Raw genomic sequence first — 16,581 nt, 5'->3', positions numbered from 1 at the left:
ATTTTTAAAAGACTTTTTGATCTTTTGTTTGCAGTGTGGGATGTGGCTCATTTCATCCGATTCCATTCTTTATTTGTTTGGATTGGTCTGGTGCAGACACGAACATTAACATCCACATAGCTACAGCATTTTCTCACTTAATTGCAACGCGAAGTGCAGAAATAGCTGGCTGGATGGTCTTATAGAGGGCAGATATGGTGGCGAGGAGGGTGCTGGATTGGAAATGCCGGGGATTCATTGGAGTGTTGGGCGTGCCTGCGGATCGGTATCGGGATCACTTTGATTCATCTGTCCAACTGCAATTCATCTGGCTGACGATCTCTATTGAGTTTTTAAGACATCCTTTCTTGCATTTGTAAGATTGTTTTTCTCGATTGATCAATTAATAGATTACGTGATCTTGTAGAGAATCATCAATAGATAGAATCATTATTGTAATGGAATTACCAATAAGAAGTTGGATTGGCATGATTATATATCAATGGGGTTATATTCTTCCAACTTGAAGAACAAAATCTTTGTTAGTTTTCAAAATAATTTAGCTTTGTATATATGTATAGTTTTTATACCCGTTACTCGTTTTTATTTCCAATCCCTATATATCATTACATTATTATATCCTCAGTTTACGATCATCGTAAAGTCCATAAAGTCCTGTGTATTATCATGTGTTCATGTTTGGAAAGTGTACAGAGTAGATAGCTTAGTGTAATTTTCTAATATCCTTAGTAAGATTAGTTAAATATTATAATGTTCGGGAGCGTATTAACTACATTTCCCATTAACGTTATGTCGAATTTTCTAGTGTAACTCCTAGGCCTTTGCCTTGAAAAGTGCATCCGTATTCAACTGTGGCTTCTCTTTTTTCTTTAAACCCACCAGGAGCTGCTTCAGCTGAATGATGGCCCGTGCTGGATTCAGATGCTTGGGACAGGTATTCGTACAGTTCATAATCGAATGGCAACGATACAGCTTCCAGGGATCCTTGAGGAAATCTAATCTTTGTTTTGTAGCCTCATCCCTGGAATCGATGACCCAACGATAGGCCTGCATGAGAACAGCTGGACCCAAGTACTTATTGCTATTCCACCAGTAAGATGGACAAGATGTTTGGCAGCAGGCACACAGGATACATTCGTACAGACCATCCAGCACCTGGCGATCATCCATGGACTGCAGATATTGAGCCGATCCAGCTTCTCGCTTGAGATCCTTGCGCTGCAGCCACGGCTGGATGGAGCGATACTGCTCATAGAATTGGCTCATATCTGGGACCAAATCCCGGACTACATACAGATGAGGCAGTGGATAGATACGACAGCATGTACTCTCATTCTGGTCAATATGAGAGACGCAGGCCAAGGTATTGGTGCCATTAATGTTCATGGCACACGATCCACAGATGCCCTCGCGACAGGAACGTCTGAAGGTGAGAGTCGGATCGATCTCGTTCTTGATCTTAATCAGGGCATCCAGCACCATAGAACCGCACTTCTCCAGATCTATACTATAGGTCTGGGTCTGAGGCTGTTCACCTGGCTTCCAGCGGTAGATCTCGAAGGACTTCATTCTGGGATTTGAGGATTTGGTTTCTTTTGGAGGCGGCGGTGGAGATGATTTTGGTGCTGGTGGTAAAGATGCAGGAGGTGGTGGTGGCGGAGGGGCACTGCTCCCAGGTGGCTTCCCGGTGGCTGCTCCTCCGGACTCGGCGGTGGCTCCTGCTCCTGCTGCTCCGGAGTATTGTCTTCTTGGGGCTGTTCCTCTGGGGGCTGATCCTCCGGTGGCTGATCCTCCGGTTGCTGATCCTCTGGTGGCTGATCCTCCGGTGGCTGATCCTCCGGTGGCTGATCCTCCGGTGGCTGATCCTCTGGTGGCTGATCCTCCTTCTAGAAAAGTGATTGAAATAAAAACTAAAATGATTACTTCCAGACTCTGAACTTACCTCTTCTTTGTCCTCCTCCTTGAGCACTGGACTGGGAGGACTGGGATACCACGGATACCACGGATATTGCGGATACTGAGACGGCGGCAGCCAGCGCTGGTCCGGGTAACGCTGCTGTGGACATAGCCGCCGCAAGATTGGAAACGGGTTTGGGCACATTCTTGGTAATCACGTGATACCTTAAAGCCCAAGCACCCTGTTTCCACAGCAGCCGAGGCTGCCGGCGCACTAAATTCATCGGTTTTCACAAATTGTAATTTCGAAAAAGGGTTTTTTTCAAAGCCCGTAATAAAATATATTATGACAAAATTGTTTTAGTTTTAAGTTTGTGGAGAGAATGGGAATGTTATGTGTTGTTATGCCGAACTCACTATCAAAACTGAGGACTACCTGGAAAATTGCCAGTAATTAGACTAGAACTTAGAATCGTAGGTAACTAGATTGAAAAATTTGTTAGTAATAAAAATTTATATTTAAACAAGGTGCCCAATTAGGTTGCTTTATACTAATATTTTTTAACTGTAATTTTATACTAGTCTAATATTTATATTTCTTAAAAAGTGTGTAACACATATAAAGTATCTATATTCTGGATCCGTTCCACTTTCTACCAAAAAATTGGTTTAAGAACAAATGTATAACAAAAGTTTAAATTTCCTTTTTAAAAGAACCGCTAAAATTCATTCGATAGTTGCATAATGAAACAATCGATTGCTTACGCTGTCCAACACTGCTATCGATAGGCCGCAGATTAAGTATTGATAAATCTTACGAAGAGGAATAGGAAGAAGAAGGAAATAAAATAGAAAACGCCAACCAAAGGGACAACAAAGCAAAATATTATTGATATTTGATTACAAAACAGTAAAGAAAAAGAATAAACAAGTGAGTGGGGGCTTCTTGAAAACGTCATCGTGTATAATATCAAACCGTTAGCGGCGAATACATCAGCCAAAACGGAGGCGCGCAGGCTAGCGGAGATCGCGGCGATGGAGAAGAAGGCCAAGGAATCGCTGCGCCGCTATAAAAAGGCCGCCCGCCACAGTGCGACGCACTCGAGTAGCTCAGACTCCACCTCAGATTCGGACAGTGGTAGCAGTTCGTACAGTAGCACGGACAGTGAGCAGGGCGTGGGCGGCGGTGGTGGCGGTGTTAGCGGGCCCGGTGGCGTCAGTGGTCCCGGTGGTAGTAGCATTCACGGTCATCCACATCCACACGGTCATGGTCATCATCCGCGATCCGCAGAGCGTCATCATCGTAAAAAGAAGAGTTCAAGGCGCGGTGGTAGTACATCCGGTGATGAACCATCATCGCGTCGGAAACGAGACAAACGGGATCATGTGCAGAAGAAGTTAGTGGCCAAGCGAAATCATATCAAACGCAAACTAAAAGAGGCGCGTCTCAAGAAACGAGCTGCCGCTGCCCTTAGTGGCCATGTCCATCGTTCCCTGTCACCCACGACGCGGGCCAAGCTGAAGAAGCTGGCTGAAAGGAAGCGGTTGAGGGCCGCCAGTAAAGAGCAGCGGGAACGGGACAAGCTGCGTGCTGTTCAACGGGACAGAGAACGTGATCATCATCGTTTGGGCAGCAGCAGGAGTCCACCGAGCAGTAGTACCACCACCACCACCAAGATACGCATCCATCAGGATATTGTGGGCAAGCGGCAAAAGAGTCCAGGTAACTATGATCCCTAAGTGTCTGTTAGAATCTCTTATTAGATCCGTTAAAAAGTTCCTCATAAACTAACCTATGTTCCCACATTAAATTGAAAAGTCCGGGGAATCAAAATTTGATAGATTACTTAACCAACTAATCTTATTTACTTCATAGGTTTAGGCTCAGGACTTGGAGGCGGAGGCAGCAGCTCATCCTCAAGAATGCACCACCAGTTAATGTCACGCGAGAAGATCATTATCCAAACACGAGCACGCGGACGCACTCCGTCCATGGAAAGGGAACGTGAAAGGGAGCGTGAGCGAGAACGGGAAAGGGAACGTGAACGCCATGACCTATCCTTACGAGAACGAGATCGCCGGGATCGGGAACGCGAACGCGCGGAACGAGAAGCAGCTAGAGATAAGGAACGCGCTGAAGCTTTGGCCCGTTGTCAGGAGCGTCAACGAGAGCGTGAACGTTTGGCACGCGAGAAACTACGTCGCCAAGAGGAGGAGGAAGGTGGTAAACGGGGTGGTCCTGGTCGTGACTTGGATCTCCCACCATATGGCAGCCGTGAACGATCCCTAGACACTGTTGAAAGGGAACGAGAGAGGGAACGTGGCGGTCGTCATGTGCGAGATAAGCGGGAATTGGATCCCTATGAGCGGGAGCAAGAGTATCTAGAGGAACGGCATGGTCATGGGCTGATCGATGAGATGCGAAGATATCGGCGAAGGGACCTCAGCCCACTGCCTGATCACTATGCGCCCAGGATGCGAGATCCCCGGGAAATGTATTCCGAGGAGGAGCGTGAAAGGTGAGCGAATTTTTCCTGTAAAGCCTAATTACCCTTTTTGGGTAGCAGGTAGCAGAAAATTAGCCTTTCCAAAACACTATTTATTGCCCTTTAAATGTTGGAAACCTAATTCCTAATCCAAAATTTGGCAATCCCTGCATTTTTTAGGGCCTACAAACGCGCCTATCTTGATGCCCGATATTCCTCGCGGGAACGCGAAGCTTGGCTGGAGGCCCGTGAGCTTCGAGAACGGGAACTGCAAGGTCGTGAATACCGCGATATCGAAGCAGAGGATAGTCTCTATCCAGACGAGCGCGAACGCTTGATCCGTGACAGAGAACGTGATCGGGAGCGAGAACGCGACCGGGAAAGGGAACGGAATATTGGACCCCGTGGTGAATTCCGACCAGAGTGGGAACGCGACTGGGAGGAGGAAGGCGGTGGTGGCGGACCAGGTGGTCCCAGCGGAACACCAGGACGACCTGGTGGCTTTGTGGGTGGACCGAAGCGTGGTAAACCCCCAACGCATCCCGGTGGAGGTCCACCCACGCAGCAGCAGCATCATTCGGCATCGGAGCCCGACTGGGATGCCGATGAGCGGGAAAGGGAGCGGGAACGAGAACGTGATCGGGAACGTGAAAGAGATCGCGAGGATCGTCCGGAGACAGGAAGCAGTGGCGTTGGCGGCGATAGGCCTTCTATTAAGAACGAGCCCGCTTGGCTGGAGCACGATCAGCGGGAAAAGCCCCGTGCCTGGCAGCAGCAGCAGTCGTCAAATTCTGGCGGCGATTGGCGAGATAACGATGATGCCCCACCACCACCAACCCATCCACATCCAGCTTCCCCGCACCATCATGTGCATCCGCGGGGTGAAAGAGGATCTGGCAGAGGTTTCCGGCGTGGTGGTCACGGTCATGGCGATCACGGTGAACGACCCGGCTACAGATCTCATCCACCGCCACTGATGACATTGCCTGTACAGCCACCAGGGGGCTATTCCCGTGGATTTCCCCACAAAAGGTTACCATATGGAGGTGGCCGAGATGGCGGCGGTCTCGGAAGCAGAGAAGCCTCCGGACTACCCGGTTCCTCCGGTTTCCTTAAAAAGCATACCCACGCACCTCTGGTTTCACCCACTCAGACACCGCTTCTAAATCCCCTTCTGAACGCCGGGAAACCCAATGCCGCGGCCCAGGCAAGCGCAGTGGCTGCAGCAACAACAGCAGTGGCAGCGGCAAAGGCGGCGGCTCAAAGTGCGGCCAATGCCACCACCAATCCCGGAATACTCGCTCAAGTAAGCATAGATTTTTGTTTATGTTATAGGCATTGCTCTCTCTGGCAAAAGTTTCAAGTTTGTTTATGAGCTTATGGACATTCATTTGACTATCGTTCAGCAAGCTGACAACAAGTGTGGAATTTTCCTCTAATAAGATAATGGTTAAGTTATTTTTTAAATAATATAAAGATTTTCTTACTATTTTCCCCATTGATCTCGGTTTAAGGTGAGCAAACTAAGCACAGTATGTATTAAGCAGGAAGATGCTTCGGAAGACTCGGCCGGCACACCGGAATTGGGTGCCCAGGATTCACCAACTCAGAATCTAAACCTTTCCCTAACCTCTGAGAGTAATCCAGTGAAATTGGAATCCATACGTAACAGCGCCGCAGAGGGTGAGCTAAGCGAGATTAGCGATAGCGATGATGACATCCTAAATAAAACAGACAAGGTGCGGCCCAAGAGTGAGCTGCCAATGGAGGTAGACCAGGAAATGGACACCAATATAGAGGAGGCAAAGAACGACAGTCTTCACAGTGTAAACGGTCATCCGATTAAGGGCGAGGATGTGGACGAAGTGCTGGACTTTGAGGAGATATCCGATGGTGAACTTGAGGAGGATGCTCGTCACAAAGGTGAGAGAAGGGCAGTGCAAATTGCTCTAAGAATATAGTGATTATCATGAGAAAAACAAGAACGTGAGAAATCGGTAATATATCTAGAAAATATCTATAAATATTACAAGTACATTTTCCGCGGATGATATCATCCGAGAATCAAGTCAACAGGCGAAGATTTCTAGTTACATGATTGGATGATTCACCCACCTCAAGATCTATACTAAAATTTGTATTCTCTGCCTATTTCACAGGTATTGGCGATGCACTCGGTGTTGACTGGCAGGGATTGATAGCAGAGACCCGTCAGCAGGCCTCCGAAGCTCAGGCAGCACAACATGGCGTGGATCGTGGCACCTCCGCCAAGCAGAGATGGCAGCCGCATCGCGTACTCCTCGACATGGGCATATCGTTTGGAATGGCGGGTGAAAGCTACGCTCGTCGCGTCATGGAAGAGGCCCGCCAGCAATTGATTCAGGAGAAGGAGCAATGCCAGCAGCGTGAAAGGGAACGCGAAATGGATGGAGAGCAGGAGCCAATGATTAAGACATCTTCGCCCCTGCTTGACTATCGTGAATTCCTGGCCAGTCCCCAGCATTTGGAGCCATTGGCATGCGTCCAAATGGGTCTACGTAGCGCTGCTGTCGAACGCCAACGTTTGGTAGGCAATGTATGTGGTCCTGGCAGTCGCGCCTTGAGTGCTCGTCAGGATTTGAGACTGCGTCGCCAGCTATGCGGTCTGCCAGCAAGGGAATGCGAATTTCCGCGTAGTGTTCCCATTGTCAGTGAAGGATTGCGCAACCTGGCCATGCAAATGTTCCAGCGCAGGCTGCTCGATGTTAAATGAGATTCGATGCCCCGCGAGATAGATTGTCGGCACCGAAGGCCACGTCACTATCGACTGGATATACAGATTTTTATGGGCGGTCAGCACGAGGGCAAGGAACGCGGAAGGCGTGAACATTACTAAATGATTTGTAGAATTAAGCTTAAAGTTGTAAAATATATCTTGATGGGGTTTACTCTATTATGAAAATTGTGAATATCAAATTTCAGAAAAATATATGTTCGAAATAAAAGTGATTTGTCCCATTAACGTTATCTATATATGTTTGGGAAATCAAGAAGATTAAAGAGTTCTTAAATGGCATACGATGATATGATATGATAATAAGGTGAAGAAAGGATAGGAAGCATTTGATATTTTCAATAGTAGATTTATTATATCGTTGTTGGAACAGTTTTATAAGAAACCTAGTGCCGAAAATAATGTTAAATTAGATTTTATTTCAATAAATACATTCAGATGGCTATTTCATGTTTTGTTTTTATGTTCAGTTTTTAATATTTATAATAAGCAACTCAGGCAACATGGAATAATTTGTAGTCCGTAAACTCAAGAAGTCCCTACGATCTCACGTCTAATTTGGTTAGCTGATTAGCTCTACCCAATTTTCTCAGTATTAATACTTAAGTGCAACGATCTTAAACTGAATCAGAATTTCGGTTTGGTGTTTGGATTTATCACATACACAATGGAAAAGTTCTTCCAATACGAAACAAAAACACAAAAACTACAAAGAAGTCTTGATGGTTCCAAATGGTTCTTATCGTAGCCATATATGATTTAATCAACCGATCTTTTGATAATACCTACAATATAAGGAGGGTTATGTAGTTAGTCATACCCGAAAAAAACGTTTAATGAAAGGGGGGGAGTTCATATTTAAGCCACTCGTGGACGCCTATTTAAACACACATAGATATTACGTTTTAGGATCATTCAAATGGGTAATACTTTTGGAAATAGAAGGAAAGTCGTATAGAATGATAACAGAATATAAAAACAAATGCAAAATATGTTAATGAGATTTTTTAGGTTTTTTGTTTATTTTAAATTGAATTATTATTTTTTGTTTTTTGTTAATTTATACTTAATTTCTTTTTTTTCATGTTGAAGTAATCTTTGCTTTGCTCTCTCTCTTTCCCTGTGTCCCTGTCTCTTTTGCATTGATGTTAATTTGAAATTTGCCCTTTTCCTCGCCTTGTTTTTGTTTTTTTTTATGCATCTGTGTTTATTTAATTTTATTAAATTGTTTAACACTACAAGTAATTTGTTAAAAGGCCAAAAACAAATTTTTTGTTGCGCCGCGCCTCTCACTTTTGCTTTGTCTAATTCTCAATTGCGATTTGTTCTTTTAGTTTTCTTTAGTTTTTGTTTTTTTTTAGTTTATTCATCATAAAGGTATATCTGTTTTGCCTGTATTTTGTTTTTTTTAGTTGAGTTTCGTTTTTGCAATGCAAATTTAAACGTACATTCTTTCGAAATGAAGTTGGAGCTCTCTTATATGACTTATGTGTTGTGTTATTTCGTTTCCCTTTCTTTTACAATTCTTTTTTTGTATTTATTTTTTATATGTATATCCATGTTGCCTATGGGTTGTATTTGTTTTTTTTTTTCCTTTTTTTGGGAGTTTTGTGTGAGTCAACGCTTGGCGTGAATCTCTAATATACTCCTGCCGATTTTTCAACATGGCTGCTGCAACTCACGTTTAAAGCGCATCTTTGTTAGTGTTTAGTTGTTGTTTTTTTTGTAAAGTTTTGGTTTTGGAACAGCATTTTTTGAAAAGGTTCTCATCATTATTAAATAAATACAGAAAAATAATTGTTGAAGGGTGGTTCGAAATTAAAACGTGCAATTGCATCTTGTGTTGTGTCTACAGCTGTGGTTTCTCCTTCCCAGTTTCTCCTATGTCTCCCCCTCGTCCTTTTGGTTTCCTACGGCCGCGCGAATCCTTGTGCGGCGGCTTTTTCTGGCCCACTTGACGTCGTCAATTCAAGGAGGGCATATGGGCATCATGCCAATTGATCTCGATGTTTGGCCACTTGGTCTGCAGGCAGGTAACCATTGGGTTCGAGGTACAAATCGACTTCAGATCCCCCTCCAGTAGAATGGCCGAGCCGCAATAGTAACGAACCTACAAATATCATATATATTACTATTTAAGGTTCCAGAAGTTAATCACTAATAATTGATTACCTTGTTGTTCTCATTGGAGCCCGGTATGCCGTTGTAGTGCATCAGCTCGAATGTATCCGGCGTGGATCGGCGCTCCAGCGGGAAGAATTCGTCCATAAAGGCGTTTAGCAATATGATGCCCAAATTCTCCGGATCCAGACGCTTCTGCATTAGGGCAACGCTGCAAGAAGAAGGTATTCTTTTAATATACAGCTTAGTACCATCTCATAGAGAGCTTACTAGGGCGGTTCGCTGACCAGATTCAAGGCGGCGAGAACGTCGCGTAGCATTGTGGTCGATATGAAATTATTGCCCTCTGGATCGTAGGATTTGAAGATGCGACGACCAGTTTCCGAGGGCGTCTCTGGCGAGACAAGCCTCTTTTCGTTGCTGAACAGAACTAAGGGGCAAAGATAAGACAACATTGCAATTAGTACAAGAAACAAGGCGAATGTACACAAAACGCTATCAATTTTATGACTCACCGGTTAAATGCGTATCGGATCCCATCACCCAGACGGGGTAGCGTGGATTCTTAAAAAAGGAACCCACAGTGCAGTAGCGCATCTGCTCCATCAGCGTTATAAACCCAATGTCGCTCTGCTCGCAAATGCCGCGCAGCTTTAGTCCGCCGACATCTTGCTCATTATCCCAGACATGGGCAACGGCACGACCGGTTAGCATCAGGTTGATCAGCGATTGGCCGCCATAGCCATAGGTGCTGTGTATCAGGGGCTCCGATGTGTCCGATATATCGGCGGCCACCAGCTCCAAGCCTTTGGTAAGGAACACCGAGTACATGAACAGCAGTACGCCATATGTGTGCGCCAGCTGGCCGTAGTTCTCCATATAGAAGCGGGCCACGGCGGCAATATCCTCAAAATGGAGCGTATGCAGGCGCTCATGAAACTCATCCGGCGATAGCTCACGATGCGGTTCCTGTTCGGGCTGCACCTCCTGGGCCAACACGTTGACCGAGGCGGGAGTGGCCTCAGCTGCCACCTCAACGGCACCGGCTGCCTCTTCAGATATTCCGGCTGCTGGGTCAACAACAGCTGGAGAAGATTCTGCCTCGGCGGCTGGCGAGCGCTCTTTGGTTGAACCATTACCACGTCGGCGCAAAAGATGGACAATGCGGTAGCGCGGCGCCCGACAGTTCTTCAGGATGTTGCACAATGCCTGGATCAGCAGGTTCTGGCACTTGTCGTAAGGAATCTAAATAATATTGTTTATTAACATGTTTGCTTTAATATGGAATAACCGAAGTAGTAGTAGTGTACTAACCTCCGACAGCTTGATGCCTGGCATTTCCATGATAATTATCTTAAGCAAGTACGCCTGCACCGGCGCTATCACAGCACAAGGACCGCCCTGCTTCTGCACCAATGCCGACGGTTCCACTTTACTAAATTCAAAACCTGGTTTGGGGATTAAATTGTGGATTAGTTATCAAAAGCTGAAGCAAGTCATAAATGGATAGGGATAAAGAAGGGCTAATCTATCAGATTGATAAACTAAAAAGGTATACTCGTGCATATTCAAGCTGACTTCTATTGAATTTCAAATACTTATCTAAACATTTGACAGTTAATTACCTTAAATGTCATCTTAAATCTTTGTAATAAATATTTATGACAAGTAATAAATATATTTTTTTAAAGAAGTTAGCAATCAAGTACTTTAAACATGTTTTTTATGGACACTATTATCTTTTAAGCTCTAAGAAACGAAAAAAAATCATAATAAACATGACCTCGGTTAAGTTTTAAAGTTTTATGATAAGGCTTATGCTTAAATTTAATTTTTCTCCGGCTATAGCATACCCTTTACTTAAGATCAAAGTGGTAAAAACAAAAGTAAACATAAATGTACATGACCTGGGCCAAGTTTAAGAAGCGATTTCCCTTTCCAATTGGGCGTACTCTCTTATTGGGCAAAAAAAAAAAGGGCGCGCTTTTTGGCCTATAGTGGGTGGTGCATTCTGTGTGCGAACAGAAGGGATGGGTGGGTGACAGGGGGATTGGGTTGTTGATTGGGTGGTTACCTTGAGACCAACGCTTGAATACATCTTCGCGCACATTGTCGCCCCACAGCAACTGCTTGATTTCGCGCAGTTCGCGCATATCGATGGCGTTCAGTTGGGGCTGCTGCTGCTGCATCGACTGCCCGCTGGACGCTGATGCAGATGGCGATGCGGATGCACCTGCTCCAATGGTGGGGGGGTTGCTGCTAGGACTGGCCCTGCTGCAGCTGCTGGCATTTGCGGTGGTCGTCGTGTGCGATTCCAAGGCCACCGAGGCCAACGTCATCGACGGCGACGCCGTCGCCGCTGCACTTTTTGGCGAGGATGAGGACTCCTCGCCGCCGCGCTGCTCTCGCATGATTTCCTCGTTCATGTCCGTTTTGTTAAACGGTGAACTGAACGCTACACTTCTAACAGCTCCGCTCGCTCGCTCTCACGTCCACTGGTGGTCAGCTGCTGCTCCTTCTTCTTATTCTGCTGTTGGTGCTGCAGCTTTGCGTTCTCGTTGGCTCACAATTTCTTTTTTCACATTCACTAGTTTAGCCTACCAATTTGATTGGCATTTTTGGCCTGCCCGACTTATTTTCACTTCGAGTTTTTTATTATTATTTTTTTTGTGCAACTCTATTTAATAAATTTTATTTTTTCTTGATTGATATCGATAGCAGGAGGCGTTATTTGTCACGGCCTATCGGGGCCTATCGCTTTGGTAAATGCAACAGTGTTGCACTAGTATGACCAGAGGGTGCGAGTTTGTCGAGTACCAACGGTTGGGCGGTCCATAAATAACCTTCCAATCAGAGCTTACTAATATTAGTGGTGGGAGAATTTATAATGCACTTTAAAACGGCTGATAAAGTTTACCGTTTCTTCTTTTGACTATCTTCTATCTAAAAATAAAGGATAAAAATCAATTGATATTAGTCTATTGCTATGGATGTTCAAATTAGCTTGAAAACCTTTGTATATTTTTTGATATCAATCGACTATATTTTTCCATAAAGAAATCGTCCTTAACAGAGTTGCCACTCTGCCACCCAATCGGAAAAGTTGGCGGTCGAATTTCAATCTCTTAAACAAAGATAATGGCTATGATAGTCATTTCCAAATATAGATTATAGTCCACCGATCCGATTGAGTTTTTAACGAAGCAGCGAGAAAAACAAACCTTGATTATGTTTTTTTTTTCTTTTTTCTTCCTTTTTTTATTTGAGTGTTTTTTTTTTGTAAATTTTTTCCGTTTCCTTTTCATTGTTTTAAAATGTGTTCATTTTATATTCTCCTTTGCTGTGTATATTTTAATTTTCCTCATTCATTTATTTATATTGTTGTTTTGGTTTTTTTCTTTAAATATAGTAGATATATTGCATATTAAATTAGTTAATAATAATGCGCTGCTCTCTAGCCCTTCTTCCTCTCGCTCCGTCACTAACTCTGTGTGCTGAATGCTTTTTTTGCTCGTCGGACCATTTTGAAAATGAATAAAATTCGAAAAAGAGTTTTTCAATTTCAATTTACATGGTTAAAAATCATTCATATACACTATAATTCGGTTTATAATCTGTTCATATATAATTTAGTTCATTAATGGTCATTTTTGTTTATTTTATTGTTGTATGTTTGAATATATAAAATAAGCTTTTTTAATTTCCATTCGTATTATTCCTGCTGCTCATCATTTCCGTTATTTTATTTTTATATGTATAATTAGTTATTTCATTTCAATATTATTATTATTTTCTTGTTTACAATTTGTTGCTATTTTTTAAAGAAGATTTCGGTTTTGTTATTAGCTTGATTTTGGCAGAGTTCTTGTTCTTGTGTAATTTCGTCTGTTTTGTAAAAAGTTTTTTTTTTTTAATTTTACTTAAGAGAAATGTATTTTTTTGTTAAATTTTGTGTTTTGTTTTCGAGTTTAAAGCACTTTAGCATTGCTGTGTGTGTGTTGGTGTTTGTTCGGGTGTGTGTATGGCAATGAATTAAAGCTTTGCATTGTAGTGGTGTTAGTTTTCGGGGGGCGTGGCTGGGGGCTGCGGCCAAATAGTGGAGACAGTATATGTAAATATGTAAAAAATCAAAAAACCCGCCAGAAAAAGTGTTCAACGTTTTTTTTGCTTGATATTTACAGCGATTGGTTTGTAAAAAAAAAATATGTGTTCCATTTTTTATTTTTTTTTTTCGTAAAATGAATTATTCAATTTAAAATTTCTTGTCCTCTCAACTCGGCTTCATATTCAAGCTTTCAACTGCATCCGCTGCCTCTCAGTGTATAAATATTTTCTGTTGCTTAATTTAATTTTCTATTTTCCGCTCTCCGTATTTATTTTTTATTTACTTTTTTTTCTTGTTAAAAAGAACACTTTTGTAGCGTTTCTACGATTGGTTTTTTTATTTTTTATTTCCGATGTCGAATAAAACGCTAAAATACGCAATGTAAATAAGTATTGTATATATATATATATATTTATATATGTATGTATATATTTTTTGTATATAATAGTTTTTTTTTTGCATGTTTCTGTAGGCGTATATATAAATAACGTCGCTTCATGTATGTATATAATTTATGTTAAACTTTGCGCGTTTTCCATTCGTTTGTTTAAATTTTTGTTTTTAGCAAGCAATTTATATATATATATATATAATTAATATTTTATTTTTTACAGTGCAAAAATGTACAAAGAGTCATGAGTAAAGAAAAGAGTTCGGAAAATGAATGAATTTTCCGGGTTTGGGGGAATGTTCTTCCTGTTCTTCCCCTATTCCACTGCCACTCCACTTTCCCTCATTTTCCCTTTTTACTCACAACAAGAAAATCATATCCGTTATTCGTTTCATAAATTATAGAATTTCATAAAGCCTAAGTTCGATTGCTACAAAAAAATGCCCTATATTTATCGTGTATATTGTATATAATCTATATATATATATATATATATATATATATTTCGAGTGTTCTACTTGTAACTGTCTTCATAAGTTTTTAAAGTATGAGGTAATGTTTTATTTCCGACTTAAGATTAAATATTAATTTATGTCTGCTTCATATAATATATATATTATATGTATCTGTAAATATATATATGAGTGGTATCTATATATGTGTTACCAGCAGATCTGAACGGGGGAAGCTGATTTTGCAGGCCGATATAGCCGCACCATTATCCACATCCCGATCTTCTCCAGCATTTAATCCGTGTCCTTGTGGATGTTCTAGTGGGGGGTTTTTTTTTTGGCTATATACACGCCTGTGTGCCAAGATATTTGTGTGTGTGTGGGAATTTCGGAATTCTATGACTATATCTTTGGAAATTAAATCGAAAAGATTTAACAACATTCTCAACTTTGGTATTACTTCCTGAATTTTGTGATCTTGAATGAACCTATATATCAATGGCAGTTAAATGATATGGGAACAGTTCCTGAAAATCTGCACAAAGTTGAGATTAAGAAATGTGATCACTTTAGTTATTATTAAATGAAAGAGTTTTTTTTTATCAATTAAAAGACATTCAATTGATTTCTTCAAGTTACTTAAGTTTTTAAAAAAAATCAAACTGATTTCAAAAGTCAAATAAACTTTCCTTAAAAGTCATAAGTTAAGTGTGTTAAATTCTGGATCTGTGTATTCTTTTTTTTGGGGGGTTTTGGGGAGTTTTTAAGTTTAGTTTTGGAAATTGGTTCACTACGCTCGTGTAAAATATGCGCTATATGTGATCTAAAGGCTAATCGGCTACGTTAACATTATGTTCGCATTTATTATTATTTTATATTGTATGTTATTGGTTTGTTCGTTTTGCTTTTCAGTTATTGTTATTGAGTGGCTCAAGTCAATGGGTTAATGGTCATCATCATTATCATCATCATAAATCTGTCTATTAGTTTGCATTCCTATATTACTATTTTCCACAATTCGTTCTTCGATCGGTTTGCTAAATGGGGATTATTGATATTTTACAAATATTAATGGTGAACAAAGCGAGAAGTCGTCATGTCTTCTTTTCTAAACTTGTTTTTCTTTCTGGTTTGTCTTCTTATTTTTTTTTTCACGGAAAAAGTCAACTATAATGTATAATTTAAAAACATTTTTTTTTTGTTAAATTTTTAATTTACAGATTGCGTTTGTTTACTATATAAATAGATTAAGTTTTCTTTTCGATATTTTCTTTACTATTTCTGTATAAAACACTGCCTACTAAAAGTTTACAAATTACGCGATTGCTTACAGAACTCGGAATCCGAATTCGAATCCAAATCGATCCTGGACTCGATGTAACTTCACTATATATATATTATATATGTATATACTCGTATATGCGCATCGGAATCGGCTATCGGTTGGCTCTACTTGTAATAATACAAAAACACAAAATAAGTTACAATACTTATATAAGACATCGTCCGTATTTACAACCTTTAAGCGGGGGACTGAGGCTTTCCGGCGGCGATTTACCGATTAACCGGTTAACCGTTTAACCGTTTAACCGAAAAACTAGCCTATGCCGCCGCCTGCACTCAAGGAATTTTTCAGGTGCTTGCAATCTTGTATAACTAGTTATTATTTTGTTTTTAATAATAATTATGTAACATTACTGAATCCTCAAGAAAGTGGCAGTTTCCTTGTATAGTTTTAAATTTAGGATGGAGTTCGGATGCTTTGGATTGGAATGATAGGGGTTTTTGGGCTGGCATAACCGCAACTCAAATTGTGAAAAACTAAAAAAATTTTTAAAACTAAAATCTGTAAAAGAATCCAACGAAAATAAAACCAACATAGATTATTTTGTGTGTTTTTGTTTCGTTTTTTTTTCGCTTTTCACTGCGTTTTGAAATAAATCCAAAAAACCATATTTATTCAAAACAGCATTATTTGTATATAATAAAAAAAATTGTTTGTTCATCTTTTTTTTCGTTTCGTTTTCATGTTTTTTTTTTTTTTACTTTTGTGTATAAATATAAAGAATTCAATGGGTTTAAAAATATGAATGTTTTATATACCTGGATATATAAAGCATTGCAAAAAAAAAGTAATTCAAAATGTTTTAAAATATAAACAAAACTTGTAAAGCAAAAAATATATATTTTTTAAATTTGTTTTCTTTCATTTTTTTTTGTTTGTTTGTTTAGTTTAATTGTAAAAATAGAAACTTCTCTCTGATGCTAAACTTGCTTTGCTTAACCAACAAAAACCAATGTTTTTTTTTGTTTTGTTTTTTTTTTCAGGTTGTATATCATAAAAAGTGTATGAGTGA

At 40.9% G+C, this 16,581-nt stretch overlaps 3 protein-coding genes across 4 annotated transcripts; 1 reads left to right on the top strand and 2 right to left on the bottom strand.

The window, feature by feature from the left end:
• Window positions 1-555: 555 nt before the first annotated feature.
• LOC108106043 (succinate dehydrogenase [ubiquinone] iron-sulfur subunit) lies at window positions 556-2,325 on the bottom strand. Its single transcript, XM_017212895.2, has 2 exons — window positions 1,943-2,325; window positions 556-1,886 (listed from the first exon to the last, which is right to left on the bottom strand). The coding sequence occupies exons 1-2, from the start codon at window positions 2,178-2,180 to the stop codon at window positions 814-816; spliced, it is 1,311 nt and encodes a 436-aa protein (XP_017068384.1). The 5' UTR covers window positions 2,181-2,325; the 3' UTR covers window positions 556-813.
• A 280-nt stretch (window positions 2,326-2,605) lies between these two features.
• LOC108106041 (fl(2)d-associated complex component) lies at window positions 2,606-7,383 on the top strand. 2 transcript variants are annotated; one of them, XM_017212893.2, is made up of 6 exons: window positions 2,606-3,619; window positions 3,773-4,415; window positions 4,563-5,688; window positions 5,897-6,065; window positions 6,117-6,305; window positions 6,542-7,383. In XM_017212893.2, exons 1-6 carry the CDS (start codon window positions 2,932-2,934, stop codon window positions 7,132-7,134), a joined length of 3,408 nt encoding a protein of 1,135 aa, XP_017068382.1. In that variant the 5' UTR covers window positions 2,606-2,931; the 3' UTR covers window positions 7,135-7,383. The 2 variants fall into 2 exon arrangements, with proteins under 2 accessions (XP_017068382.1, XP_017068381.1); XM_017212892.2 differs by having other exon boundaries at window positions 2,608-3,619; window positions 5,897-6,305.
• A 1,106-nt stretch (window positions 7,384-8,489) lies between these two features.
• On the bottom strand, window positions 8,490-12,114 carry LOC108106042 (ubiquitin carboxyl-terminal hydrolase MINDY-3 homolog). The gene is made up of 6 exons (XM_017212894.2): window positions 11,351-12,114; window positions 10,591-10,724; window positions 9,792-10,521; window positions 9,547-9,706; window positions 9,328-9,487; window positions 8,490-9,265 (listed from the first exon to the last, which is right to left on the bottom strand). The coding sequence occupies exons 1-6, from the start codon at window positions 11,700-11,702 to the stop codon at window positions 9,119-9,121; spliced, it is 1,683 nt and encodes a 560-aa protein (XP_017068383.1). The 5' UTR covers window positions 11,703-12,114; the 3' UTR covers window positions 8,490-9,118.
• Window positions 12,115-16,581: the final 4,467 nt, after the last annotated feature.

Source organism: Drosophila eugracilis, unplaced genomic scaffold, assembly GCF_018153835.1.
Source record: "Drosophila eugracilis isolate 14026-0451.02 unplaced genomic scaffold, ASM1815383v1 contig_1317, whole genome shotgun sequence".
Taxonomy (NCBI): Eukaryota; Metazoa; Arthropoda; class Insecta; order Diptera; family Drosophilidae; genus Drosophila; species Drosophila eugracilis.
The sequence above is the reverse complement of the archived record's forward strand: the minus strand, read 5'-3'. Positions and strand labels throughout refer to the sequence as shown.

What these genes read in the sequence shown, in the direction of transcription:
- LOC108106043 (XM_017212895.2), bottom strand. Translation starts at nt 2,180, where the DNA reads ATGAATTTAGTGCGCCGGCAGCCTCGGCTGCTGTGGAAACAGGGTGCT. An exon ending in AGGAGGAGGACAAAGAAGAG is followed by an intron (nt 1,887 to 1,942) that starts GTAAGTTCAGAG and finishes TCACTTTTCTAG; the next exon opens with AAGGAGGATCAGCCACCAGA.
- LOC108106041 (XM_017212892.2), top strand. Translation starts at nt 2,932, where the DNA reads ATGGAGAAGAAGGCCAAGGAATCGCTGCGCCGCTATAAAAAGGCCGCC. An exon ending in TCCGAGGAGGAGCGTGAAAG is followed by an intron (nt 4,416 to 4,562) that starts GTGAGCGAATTT and finishes TGCATTTTTTAG; the next exon opens with GGCCTACAAACGCGCCTATC. An exon ending in GGAGGATGCTCGTCACAAAG is followed by an intron (nt 6,306 to 6,541) that starts GTGAGAGAAGGG and finishes CCTATTTCACAG; the next exon opens with GTATTGGCGATGCACTCGGT.
- LOC108106042 (XM_017212894.2), bottom strand. Translation starts at nt 11,702, where the DNA reads ATGAACGAGGAAATCATGCGAGAGCAGCGCGGCGGCGAGGAGTCCTCA. An exon ending in ATCCGATACGCATTTAACCG is followed by an intron (nt 9,707 to 9,791) that starts GTGAGTCATAAA and finishes TTTGCCCCTTAG; the next exon opens with TTCTGTTCAGCAACGAAAAG. An exon ending in GCTCCAATGAGAACAACAAG is followed by an intron (nt 9,266 to 9,327) that starts GTAATCAATTAT and finishes TGATATTTGTAG; the next exon opens with GTTCGTTACTATTGCGGCTC.